At 41.3% G+C, this 13,985-nt stretch overlaps 1 protein-coding gene across 2 annotated transcripts; it reads right to left on the bottom strand.

Annotated features, from left to right (window-relative positions):
- Positions 1–1,390: 1,390 nt before the first annotated feature.
- On the bottom strand, positions 1,391–13,581 carry LOC131227561 (polyadenylate-binding protein-interacting protein 7). 2 transcript variants are annotated; one of them, XM_058223361.1, is made up of 6 exons: positions 13,356–13,581; positions 10,358–11,186; positions 8,186–8,606; positions 7,096–7,166; positions 3,748–3,872; positions 1,391–2,018 (listed from the first exon to the last, which is right to left on the bottom strand). In XM_058223361.1, exons 2-6 carry the CDS (start codon positions 11,093–11,095, stop codon positions 1,715–1,717), a joined length of 1,659 nt encoding a protein of 552 aa, XP_058079344.1. In that variant the 5' UTR covers positions 11,096–11,186; positions 13,356–13,581; the 3' UTR covers positions 1,391–1,714. The 2 variants fall into 2 exon arrangements, with proteins under 2 accessions (XP_058079344.1, XP_058079343.1); XM_058223360.1 differs by having other exon boundaries at positions 8,186–8,633; positions 13,356–13,580.
- Positions 13,582–13,985: the final 404 nt, after the last annotated feature.

Below are 13,985 nucleotides of genomic sequence, written 5' to 3'. Positions count from 1 at the left end.
CTAAAATTTCATTAAAAAAATTCTATTATTTCTCCATATTGCCTGCATTTAAAAAACATACCATACCAATACTTTGAACATTGTTGGTGAGAGCCGAATGGTGGGGATTGTCCCATCAGCGAGGTTTTGAATTATGGACCAGAGCCTGAATAATGGACCATTCAAGGAAGAGCCCACCAGTTGGATGACCCCATTGTGCCATGCCCCCATGGAATTTGAACCACTCACTATTTTGCTTCCAACTGTCCATTTAATAACTATCAATTGGATGGTTAGGATTGGTTGATTTCCGTGATATTCAACATGTTCTGCATTCAAAACATACCCCACAATTTTGATGGTCTAGATAGCCTACATGAATGCCTCATGCGAGGAGGATGAGTCATGATGGTGCTTTCCATCAAGGTTTTTTTTTTTTTTTTTTTTCCCGGTGTTCTATCGCTCACTGCCCATACAGACCCATATCAGGATGTTTCGTGGTTTTTGCCCTTGCTTCCCATGCAATTGTAGCAAAGCTTGCTGGCCTATGCCATATCTACAGCATACCCCACAAATCAGATGGTTATGATTGGGTTGATTTAGGCCAAAGGTATTGACTTGTAAAAGCTTGCTTGTTAACAAGCCATCATACCCTGCCACAGAATGGAATGAATTCCACCAAAAACTTCAGTGTAACACCTGCGGTCGGCCAACCTTTGAATAGGCAGGGCATCCAAATTTGGTAAAAACATGACCCGAACCGTCTGCCAACCTTTGAAAAAGCAGGGCATCCAAACATGGTCAAAACATAATCCGGGCGGTCCACCAACCTTTGAGAAAGCAGGGCAACCAAACATGGTCAAAACAGGATACTGATATTGAAAACATCACTCAATGCAGTTTTAGGCGTGTCATCCAAAGTTGAGTTAAATGAGCCAGTAGCCATTTTCGTCCCACAAAAAAGCCGGTTGCATTTACACAAGCATCATGTCCTTTACAAAAGGAGGGTCCCCACTCATGGCTTAGTGGTATACTGAGTTTCAACACTAAGATCATAGGTTCAAGTGCTCATTGTCTCGTGTGCTGGCATGAGCGTGTGGAAAAAATGTCCCTTACAAAAGGAGGTGTAGTTGAGTCATACCAATAGATAAAGACGCAAATTAGTAAATATCAGAGAACTATAAATGAAGAGATGTATAACTGTAACCTTCCCTGTCATAAACACAGACGATACACGTCCGAGTCTCCAGCCTTAAAACCACTATCGAAATTCACCGCACCTGCTCGCATGCATGTATGACGACGCTTCGTAAAAACAAATGGAAAATGAGTTCGAAGTAAAATCATTTTCTCAAAAAAAAAATTTCTTTTTTTTTAAAGAAAGAAAAAAAGAAACAAGCAATGGAGAAAATCAACAGAAATGAAGGTTAAAAATAAAAATAAAATTCTAGCTATCAGGTAGACAACCAAAAAAAAAAAAAAAGGATGTAGGAACGGCACGCACAGCCTGCCGGAAAACTTCCAAAATCTGACACGGCTGCGACCGCTGTTTAACGTTAATGGTACAATGTTTTTGTAATCCCTCTTTTTTTTTTCTTTTTTTTTCTTTTGCTTTTCCCCTTTCATGGCCAGGCCTTGCTGCTTTCTTTTTTGCTTTTTTCTTTTTCTCTTCCTCCCATATACACATTACACAAGAATGGACAGTATGGAATTTCTGTATGTAAACCTTACAGTGTCAATATATCACAACACGCAGCATCCCAGGCTGCGTCTCTGTGTAGTCGAGGCTCTCTTCTTCCAGCAGGTAGCGTTCAACGGCGACCGGCAGCCTTGCCTGGGCCCGGGCGCCCTTGGTGTGGTGGCCTGTCCCCACGCATATGAAGACCTGCAGGCGCTGCCCCATGGACCTTGCCATGCTCCTCAGGACACTTAGATCGTGCTTAAGCTTGGATATGGCCTCGCTCACGTGCAACCCATGCAAGTCGATCAATCGATCCCGTCCCCTTCCATAACTCTGGAGCTCAGGAGATATTGGGTTCCTGAAAAAAGGGTCGGTGGAGAACTGCCCCAGTTATGTGCCTCTCCCATGGTCCGTCGATTCCAGCTAAAGACCCAAAAAAAAAAAAAAAAACACACAAAACACAAAACACAAAACAAAACAACCGAATGCTATTTTGGGTTGCAGCTAAGCAAGCATAGCTGCACCTAAATGTAGCCTAAAATTTTAAAACATATGACGTTGAATGGAGATTGCTAAGCCACAAGCAAGAGTGAAACCCTGCCCATTCGTAAACAAACAACATGTGATCCGAGATTTACATTAAGGTAGGCCACTTGATTAGATCTTCTGGCTCATAAATGGACTGCACTGCTCAGGTGGGGAACCACAATGCACAAAATAAATGGTGGATGCTTAAATTTCTTGCCATCAATCCGTCCTGATTTTTAGGTCAGAAGATTTAAACAGTGGGAACCCACATTACCGAATGCTCGGATCTGGCACACGTTTACCATATTGGTATATGTGCTTGAGTGTGGATGGGCAGGGGTCTACGAGCACGGAGGCCTCACAAAACTCTTGGTGGGCTTATCCATTCGGTCTTGTGCGTGAGCTCTTGGGGATATGGTCCATGATCCAGACTGTTCACTGCTCGGGCCCCACCATGGACCATCCATGGCAAAAAGAAGTTTCACTGATTGGATCAACAGCCCAATTGATGACTGATGTGACCACTGCAGGCAAAGATATTGGCAAATGTCATCTGTGCAACAGGCAGACAGTAGTCCATCCACATTGGACCCCATCAGGTGAACAGTCCAGATCACGGCTCCCTCCCTCCCTAATGGTAGAATAAGAGGCGGCTTTGACGGAATCATGACAAGCTTTGGTACAGATGCATGCATTAAGACATGGGTCCGTGAACACATGCATGTAACAGCCTTGCATGGATGCATAAAAATGTGTAGAGTATGAACACAGATTTTTGAATAATAAAAAACAAAAAAATGCATATGCTACTCTAGCTATCCCCAAATGCCAAACTGGCATATGTGTGCACACCATTTGATGTCCCCCCCACCCATAAAGATTATATCCAGGTTCCGATAGCCTCACTTATGAATGCATATGGAACAGCTTGTTGTGCAACCACTGATTATAAACTGTGTGAACACGCATGTTGGAAATTCTCCGAAAGCTTCTAAATGACACATGAGACCCAAAAGCCAATCCAGTCCATGCATTCCATAAACACCATTCGCAGGTCATGATGCAAAATTGCATTGACTGGATGACCCTAGCCATCCAATCAATGTCATGAAAATTAAAAGGGCAAGACTGATTGGAGAAACAAACCAGGTTGGTACATCATCTTGAAACATCCATTCAAATACTCCATAGTGTATTGATTATGATTTCAAAGAAGCACTTTGGTTAGAGGATTGATGCTAACCATGGGATACGGCACATGTAAAGGCCGGGCAATTACAATAACAGATGCCAACATTCAAGGGGTTAGGATCAAACAATTGGATGTGATTACTGCATCATGGCCTGCCCCGGTGGTATGGATGAGTGGATAATCTAGATTGACAACTGACTGTCTGCATGCCAACTTAAAGCTTTGGGGACATTACTAACAACACCCTAGAGAGGTGTATGCATGTGTGCAAGCGCGCACGTGTTTTGTGTGTGTGTGTGTGTGTGAGAGAGAGAGAGAGAGAGAGAGAGAGAGAGAGAGAGAGAGAGAGAGCTGGAAAATGACCAACCTCTGTCGGTAAATGGATTCGCTAGCTTTCCCATGAGCAGCCTTCATCTGCATGTTGTGCAAATGCCCCTTTACACTTAGTTCCTTTGCTAGAGCCTTGTTTCCAATAAGATATGCTTGTCTTGCCTGTTAAAAAAGTATCCACCCAGTTCAATAACAATAAAATAACTGATATTTCCAGTCAAATTTTTCCAGAATCTCATAGAAAACGAACACGTTTTGATGCCCAATCATCATCACCACGCCCAACCACCACCACTAAGGTTATATCTCTCTCTCCCTCCCTCTTAATTCTTAAGAGTTTTCAGTCACATTTTTCCAGAATTGCCCAATCATCATCAGCACACCCAACCACCACCAAGGTTATCTCTCTCACTCCCTCTTGGTTCTTAAGAGTTGTCATTTATCACTTTAAGTCTAAAGACGCCAACTCCTCCGTCCTTCTTTTTGGACATCCCTACAGCCAGTGAAATGAACAGAGTAGCCTATGTAGCAGAAATACTTGGACAATCAATTATCTATGTTTCAGTTATCTTTTCATTTTCAATTAAAATAAATGGCGGGGGGAATGAACCCATCGTGCAAATGCATTGCAAGTAATTAACTAATGACGTTAGCGATGTTTTATCATATTTGCCCAAGGGTCCAACCATGTGAGGAGGCCATATTTGAACACTAGCCCTGACAATATCCTTAATCTGATTTCTTTTTATCCTTATTGTTCTTCTTAAGGAGCCCACACGTACGTGTTCATCAAACATCACTCCCAAGGCAACTTTCAACATGTTAGTGCAAACTATTATACGCTACCCTCAAAAGGGAATTTGCAAACAGTTAAGGTTTAGAGAAATCTCAATAGATGAATGCTTGCTTTCTACCAAAGACACCTATTTTTTAAATAGAGGAAACTTTGTTACAATAGTAGAACATGATGGTTGATACATAGGCATGGAGAAATTGTACACTTGGAATGCAAGTAACTCAGTTTAAGCCATTCAACTTGTTATCCATAATTTGGTGGAATGTCAATTGAGATCAATGAAAGGTAGAAGCTATTTTTAGAACTTGTTAAATGACAAGCACACTAGGAGTATAGGGATAAAGGAGCCATAAACTTAAATAACGTCGGAGTCTATAGGACTTTTGTTAGATTAGGATATCCAAGTGAAAGATGCTTTGAGAAAGATGAAAACAGGAAAGGCCCCTGGATAAGATAGTATACCAATAGAGGTTTGGAAGAGTATGGGAGATACCATGTTATTTTGGTTGACAAAGTTATTCAACAAGATTGTAAGAGTGAAGAAAATGCCAGCTGAATGAAAGGAAAAGTACTGGTACCTATTTATAAGAATAAAGGAGACAGAGTTGCAGATTAAACTTATGAGCCATACTATGAAACTTTGGGAAAGAGTGATTGAGCAAAGACTAAGGCATGAGATGAATGCATTAAAAAATCAGTTTCGTTTAATGCTGGGGAGGTCTACCAATGAAGCTATTTTCCTACTTACACAATTGATGAAGAAATATAGGGAGAGGAGGAAGGATCAACACATGGTGTTTATTGACTAAAAGAAAGCTCAGGATGGGGTCCCTAGAGAGTTAATCTAGTGGGTCTTATGAAAGAAGGGAGTCTTAGGAGGATATAAATATATGATTAAGGATATGTATGAGGGAGCAATAACAAATGTGAGGACCACTAGCGGAGAGACAAGTGAGTTACCAATTATTGTAGGCTTGCACTAGGGTCAGCATTGGGATTGTACCTTTTCACATTGTTTATGAACGAGTTAATGAGGCATTTATAGGAAGAGATCCCATGCGGTATGTTGTTTGCAAATGGCATAGTTTTTTTTTTTTTTTGAAAGGTAAATGGCACAGTTTAGATTGATAAGATGAGAGCTAGAATTATGGAGGGGTGGCCTTAGAATCTAAAGGATTTATAATTAGTCAGACTAAACAAGTATATGAAGTACAATTTTAGTAACAATAGGAGTGGGAACAATGAATTAGTTAAGATTGTTGACCAAGAAGTTTCCCAAAATGACCACTTTCATTATCTTGGGTCAATAATTCATGAGCGGAGAGATCGAAAAAAGATGCCCATAGAATTTAAGCAGGGCGGAAGAAATGAAGATGTGCCTCTAGAGTTGTATGTTATCGTCTTGTACCACTCAATCTGAAAGGGAAATTTTATAGGATGGCTATAAGACCAGCCATGCTTTATGGGACAAAATGTTGGCCAGTTAAGGAACAATATATTCATGTAATGAGTGAAGTTGAGATGAAGATGTTGAGATGTTGAAATGGATGAGTGGCAAGAGAATGAAGTATAGAATTAGAAATGAACGCATTTAGGGAAATTTAAGATTAGCACTAATAGGTAATAAGATGAGTGAGAGTAGACTTAGACGGTTTGGTCATGTGCCATGGAGGGAGTCAGTTGGTACAAATTAAGGGCTCTAAAAGGGCAAGAGGAAGGCCTAAAAGAGCGTGGGTGGAGGTAGTAAGAAAGGCCTTGATGACCTATGGTCTAACTGATGTTATGGCCCTTGATAGAGTGGAGTGGCAACTGTAAACTGGAACATCATTCTGAAACTGACCTATGGTCTAGATGATGATGATGACAACTGTAAACTGAAACATCGTTCTGATCTGATTATATGAATACATCATAAGTGGATATATTTTGTCAGAGGCTAGGATCTCCCTCCCTCCCTCCCTCCCACACCGTCTCCTGTCTCTCCCTTCTTTTTTGTCACGTGCTATCTGGTCCAGACATAGCCCACACCCTGTCACTTTTTTTTTTGTGCTACTCTAGACAGCACACACCCTCCCTCTCTAAATGTAGCCCACACCGTGTCTCCTATCAGCCTCTCTCTTCTTTTTTCCACGTGCTACTCTAGATACAGCCCACACCATGTCCCTTATTTTTTGCACATGCTACTCTAGACACCACTTCCCACCCAACTTAAGATAGAATTATTTCCAATCTAGGTAGTCAATGATAAATTTAAGGCCCACATAAACCATACAGTATAAAGGAAGGTTTCTACAAGTACTAGTTGAAGACTTGAAGCCATATAAGCCCAAAAATGATCCTTACAAAATATCTTCAATTTCTCCGCAAAGGGTTTTCTTTTACATAAGGACCCTTTACATAGAGACTCAAACTAAATCCCTAACCATGAAAAACCTTTATGTGAACATACATCCTTCATTAAAAAGCAGAGATTCTTGATGGCATATTATGATGAATGATGTATGGATTTGCTATGGTCAATACCATGGAATGAAAAAAGAAATTCCAAGGAGTCAAAGTAGACAGAACAATTATTTTCATGTAGATTACCTGTTCAAAGTATGCATTCCGAAGTCTTGCATGATCACGAGCTTCCTCCCTTGACTCTGAATACATACTTGCTGCCATCTCAACAAATTGGTGAAGTAAATAAAAAGGAGTTGAGGAGAAAGAATGAGAGAAAACCCTGCTCTAAACGCAGGGGGAGGGGAAAATTATGGGGTCCTAGGGCTGTCAATGGATACCTGGTGGATTCAAACCGTTAAATTGGGTCGGGTTTGGATCTCACCTTTTAGACCTGGTTAATGTTCAGGTCGGGTCCATGTGATGGACCAGGTTAAAGCCGGGTTGGGTCAGATCTAGTCAAGTGCAATTAGTTTTGAACATAACTTGATACATATTTAGCAGTCTAGCAAAACAAATGAGGTTTCCTAAGCCACACACACTAAGAGAACCCGTTTACACACCAAACATTTGTCAAAGTGGCACATCTATGTGCGAATTAATCCATTTATCTGTGGGCCCAACCATGTAAATGCTCCTATGCATCCCAAACTCATTTCAAGACTTATATCCAAGACCCAATGGGTATCCAAACCTGATCGGATCTGGGTCCGAGTCTTCAAGAACTAGACCCAGACCTGGCAAGTCTAGAACCCAGTTGGTTGCCTGGATACAAGTACTATATGATCCAACTGAACCCAACCCGTTGACAACACTATAGGGTCCGGATGCATCACAATGTGACTAGTGACCAAATGGGACTATATGATCCAACTGAACCCGACCCGTTGACAGCACTATAGGGTCCGGATGCATCACAATGTGACTAGTGACCAAATGGGCTCTGCCATGGATGGGGGATGCCATGAAATCTTTTACTGATTTAGAATTTGGAAGACCCCGTCGACCAATCTTTAGCCTGTTTGGACATTTCTTTTCTTAACCATATCTATTAGTAAGCCACTTATTGAAGGGTTCGGACCTCCCAATCTGCGAGACTTTGAGGCATCCCCATTCCTTGATTCAGACCTCCCACTCTGGATCATTGAATGACAGGCTCCAAGTGTACAAAATGGCGCATCAGGACACTCTTCATGTTCTGGTGCCATGCATATAAAGATGTCATCAGGAATATTACCCACTGCATCTCCAGTGTCAAGCCAAGCTGGTGATGCCCGAGATGCACCATAACTTTGCAATTTATCTCCATAAACAGATCTCCCATGACCGTTGTACGAGCTAGCTAGAAGTTGTGAACTTCTACTGCTGCCGACACCAACATCCGCCAAACCATTTCTTTCGTATTTCCATTGACTGGAATCCTGAGATGCAATTTTTCGGACAGCTGAAGCAAAATCTGTAGCACTTCTAGATGTACCAGAAGAAGGTGACTTAAAAAGAAGAAGACTATCCTTGTCAATGGATCGATATGGATTCACATTTTGTTGGAGATCATCCCCAGCGTATTTTGACAGACCATTTTGAGCATCCGGAACCGGAAGTGCAGGGAAGTCTAGTGCACTCAGGTTTGGAGTTGGCAGCGTCTTCGGGCTCAGGTTCTGATTAAAACCAGTATCATTTTGAAGCTGCAGTTGAAAATGAAGTGATTATAAAAGAGAACGCCCCTAATCTGCAGATTATCCATAGGTGATGATGGAAGTGATGCTGATGCATTTTGGAGCATTGTACACATAAGCAACAAGAGGCCTGCTAGCAACAGCAGCATCGCACCAATCCTACTCCTGTGGCAAGTGTGAGAGATCTGGGGTTGTTCATCAGGTTGGCCCCACTGTTTATGAGCCGTAGCATGAAAATCCGGCTGAAAATAATGTATGGGGGGGAATGGAACACGGGCTGAGTAACCCACAGAGAAAATAATGTATGTTTCAAGAAAATAATCCATTTTCTTCATTCACGTGCAGCCAACCAAATGGCTGGGCAGCCCCTTTTTGCTCCACAAGACATGCCTGAACCTTGCCAAGCCACATATGCACACGTGGGGAGAGTAGGACTTCTACTCTTGCAAGTCGGCATCACATTTCTCAAGAAGGTAATCTATTCCTTTTTATTTTTCACAAAATGTAAAGCAACATACCTGTGGGTCCAAAAAGTGGTATCATTGCATTACGACCTCCCAACTTCATGTTGAGATGGCATATGCCCCGAATTCAGAAATTAATAAAGGGTGACCTTCATAAAACAAAATCACCAAACACGCCCACATGTACAGATAAAAGTTGTTACATAAAAGCAGAGTCACAGGAACCAGATCTTTTGAAACAGTTGCGAGCTCACAACAAAAGCAACACTAGTAATAATAGTAATAATTCAATCAAGATCTATTTTGAAGAAACCAATTATATAAAAATAAATTTGCAATGTGCATGTTCGTCATTAACAAAATACGAAAAGAAAAATGAAAAAAAGGAACAAAAGGAAGAAACAGCCCAAATGGGTTTATGACGGCCTCCCAGATGGCTTCTATCTTCACTTTAACCCATAGAATTACAAGATCATTATTGAATCCATTCTCCATGTGAACTGAGAGATCCAAAGTAGAAAGCATCTGAATCTGGCATCCAAAATTGCTATAGTCCAACATGGTGCACAGATTATCAATCTTTGCGAAAAGAACAGCCTAAGAGAAATTGTTTGAAGCACACATTCATGATTAAAATCATCGAACATACCATTAATTTCTGTAAGTATTGTAATAACACAGAGAGAGGGAGAAGGAGAGAGGGAGAGAGAGGGAGAGAGAGAGAGAGAGAGAGAGTAATTGGTTAGGGTAAGAGAGAGATAATAGGTTAGCTCAATGGGAACAGAAAAGAGAAAAGGAAAAGGAAAAAAAAAAAGAGCATCAGCTACTTGATAGTAAACTTTTGTATTCTCTCTAAATTCCATCAGCCAAAATCTTGAAAACGACAATCTCTGATTTGCTACTTCTAGGAACAGTTTCCAATATAATTTTCAAAATATCAACCAGTCAGCATATAATCAGAGATCTTCAAATTCCATAAGACAGAATACCATCGAATTAGTGTTTTTAATTTTATTTTTTTTTTTTAAATCACTGATTCCTGTGACTGAGCTTCGCTGTAACAGAAATTTGTGGGGAACATAGGAGGTACATTAGCTACCAAAGTTCCAAGGACACCCTAGAAAATTTCCAAGTCCGTAGAAGTTTTGGTAATTTGTTTTCTTTTGACTACCTAAGTAGTAATTTCTAAAAAATTCCAACTTGGAAGTCCAGGAAAGACAGGAAAGCTCTTGACCAATACAAAAAACAGTTTGGATGAACAAACCATACCTCAAGCTGTGTCATCATCTCAATAGTTGAGTTCAAATCACATCCATTTGCATAGTACACATCTGCAAGGCTTTCTGCAGCAAAACCCGGAAATTGCAACGCCAAAAGCTCCACTGGGTTGATTTCCGTATCATCCAAAATAGCATGTTCACTTAACAGATCACTTAGGAAACCAGCACTAGAATCCCCATTGTAAGGATGCCCCTCGCTTCCATTGGTAAAATGCTGATCGTCGTTCACAAACTGCTTGTCCCATGTACTTATTGGCAAATTCATGAAAGCAGCCGACTGATCTTCCCCATATGTAGGAATCATTATTTCCTGCTGCTTGCTTAAAAAATGGCTACTGCCTGCCAATGGAGAGAACCTTGAACTCTCAATTCCGTCATGTATGGACAAACCAGCGAGTGAGATATTCCCAGGTCCTTGCAGCTCATCTTCTCCCCCGACCTTGAAGTCAGGTGTAATATCATCGGGAAGTTGGCGGCGCCAGTACTGATGAACCTCATCATCAGAGTTGTTTGAAATGGAGGATTCTGTCCGATCAAATACTGCTTTCTTAGAAGCTCCAGAAGCATCAAGCCTCATCACGTCCGTATTGTTGGCAGTCCCACCAGATGGCGATCGAAGAGCAGAAGGAACGAATTCCGCCGCATTAGGATTTAATGTTGTGCTCTTATTTGATGTATTTAACTTAGTATCTTTGTTGGTCGAAAAACCTTTAGCAGACAAGCTCATCTTTATTCAAAATACAAATGAATGACACCACGTACATACAAAAGCTTTTCTACACAGCGAAGGAAACTTCCACCACGGTATTACCCCAAACCTGCATATCAATTCACATCGAAAGAACCACAGCATCAGTATAAAGGAATCAAGAAGGAAGCAAATTCAATCACATGGCAATTTTCCAAGCCAGCTTTGACTTCAAAAATATTATAAAGGGTGTGTTTGGATGATTCCCCCAATGACGGGTGGAATCATTTGCCTTTGTGCCCCACCTAAAGCATGAGAAGCAACGTTTCAAATCCTGATTGAACTGCAACCAAACGCCAATTGCCATTTGGGGCACAAAAGAGACTTGCTGGATCCAATGTTAGAAATCCGTGTACAATTCAGCTTTGATAAGCCCAGGTTGCAGAGAAATTAAAGAAAATGGCCCCGGTTGCAGAGAAACAAAAGAAAATGACTTACCCACCCTCGAGTGATCACCCAGGAAATCAGAAAACTAAGTCTCTTGATAACTGGTTTAAGACACATTAATTGTGATCATCCAATTCATATGAAACTCACTACTTATGGTGGTTGAATGATCCATGCCCTATGCCTAAGCTGTTTTAGACTGTGTTTGAATGCATAAGCAGATTAATTTGCAAATATTCCATTATAGTCGAGAGCAAATGGCTAAAACTAATGATGTTAGATGGCATTACATAATGTGAAAATAGCCCTCAAATCGCAATAATGTCTGTCGATGTAGAGCCCCCCATAACACTGAGGACTCTAGTTACCATTTCGTTACAGGAATTGAATTCTACACCCACCCTGATTGAAAGGGCCGCTTCTTTTTTTTTTCCTACTTTGGTAATACAGTAGTACAGCTTTGTACTATCATATTATCAAAAGTAGAATGAAAATGGCATTGCCAATCAATCGGGGCGGGCATAATGATGGGCTTTGTTTGGTTACTTCCACTCCGTTCGACCGTTAATTGCAATTCAATTCACCAAACATTGTACCCTTGCCTATCTCAGTGCTGCCGCAAACGACAAGGCGGAATAAATCCTAATCCTGAAAAAGGTGCATTTTACGTCCCAATTGGGATTCAATAGACACCCAAACGCGCCACCCTACGACATGACACGTTGTGTGTTCGCAACTGCAACTTTCAGAGGCATGAAAAAACCAACAATATGCGACAAAGAACCGAATCATTATAGACAAACGCATGTAAGAGGAGAACTACATCAATCCATGCACGATGGATCAACGAGGCAATTCAGAGTATGCATGCCAACCTGGCGTACAAGATCCCAGCCCATTAATCAGGTGGGCCCCACGGCAAACATCCCCTGGCGAAGAAATCAGACCAGTCCGCTCATCAGGTCAGCAGGCCACACATGCATTAGGAAAATGGACAATTGAGAGAAAAAGACCTTACGGTCTATATGCAATACACATGCAGGCCACAGGCCACCCTGAATTTCGCGGCACGGCTTTTTCACGTTGGCCCCCACCTGGTGAATGGCCCTGATCGAGCATGCATGGGCCAGGAAGGCGCATGCGCTGCGGGTCGCCGCTTCAATCCATCATTGCATGAATCGCATAAGCATCTCATCTAAGAATCTATTGCCAGATCTTTAAATAGAATTTTTTTTTTAAAAAAAAAAAAACAGAGAAAATCATGCAAGATGGGATTTCATAATGATCAAGAATCCCTCAATTTACTTCCTTTAATTAAAGGAACTATCTTGACGGCGATAAATTGTCATGGCCCACCACCAGTATCAGATTCCGCGCAATTCTTCTCTAATCCATGGAATCTCACACCAAAACATCAACATAACAAAAGATCCAACCGATCGGACAGCCCGGACCGTCCCATCCTCCACAAAAACAGATCAAACACGCAGATTCCCCATAAAAATTCACAAAAAATAGGAAAAAAAAAAAAACGCAAAACGAAAACGAAATATTTCAAGATCGGAAGCTGCAAATCTCAAAACAGCAAACGCAAGATCTGCATTCGGACACGAAATCGGCACGAAATAAGCACAAAAATACCCCTCGCCCGCCGCTGAATCTCCAAGAAACACATCCTGATCTACGAAATCATACAAAAACCGCAAGAAAACGAGCGAAAATCCTCCCCTACTAAGTCAGGAAATCGCGACTGATAGATCTTGAAAAAACATCGCGAGAGAAGAGAGAAGAAGAAGAGAGGAGATGAGAGGAGAAATGGATCTGGTAAGAGAGGGAGTAGATAGTTTCGTACCCTTGCGGAGTTGGATGAGAGAAGAGATGGAAGGGAAACGATCCATGAACGGTTTTGATTTCTTCTTCTTCTCGTTTTGCAGCAGCAGCTGCTTGTGGAGGTGTTGTGGATTGGGGTGGGGTATATCAAAAGCTCGTGGTCACGACGACCACCACCACAGAAAGAAGCTTCATATGAAGCCCACCCCTTCGCCACTCGATTAGACAGAGCCGCAGACTCTCTTCCTCTATCTCCCTATATTGACCAGAGGAATTACACGTACACGTTCTCGGCCCGAGGATACAATAACAAGCAGAGAGATTATACAGTGAATATGGTGGACCCATCCAGATTAATTACGCGTGGAAGCATGATATTTCAATCCGGACCGTCTATATATTTTATCTCATTACTTAAGATCTGTATGTAGAAAATCAACTTTAAAAAAACTCTGTCGTCATTTCTCTTCATTTTCTTACATTGACCGTTAAAAAATTTTCTTTCCTTTTTAGATGGCTAAGATTGTCCTATATATCTATATCTTAAAGAGTTTCCCATCTGTAGTAGGGCCCATTATATGGACAGTCCAGATTGATAGATTAATTTCACACGTGCGCTGTAGTGAGATGGGTTTACTTTATTCTAAGTTCT

Source organism: Magnolia sinica, chromosome 15, assembly GCF_029962835.1.
Source record: "Magnolia sinica isolate HGM2019 chromosome 15, MsV1, whole genome shotgun sequence".
Taxonomy (NCBI): domain Eukaryota; kingdom Viridiplantae; phylum Streptophyta; class Magnoliopsida; order Magnoliales; family Magnoliaceae; genus Magnolia; species Magnolia sinica.
This window is presented reverse-complemented; position numbering and strand designations above follow the sequence as displayed.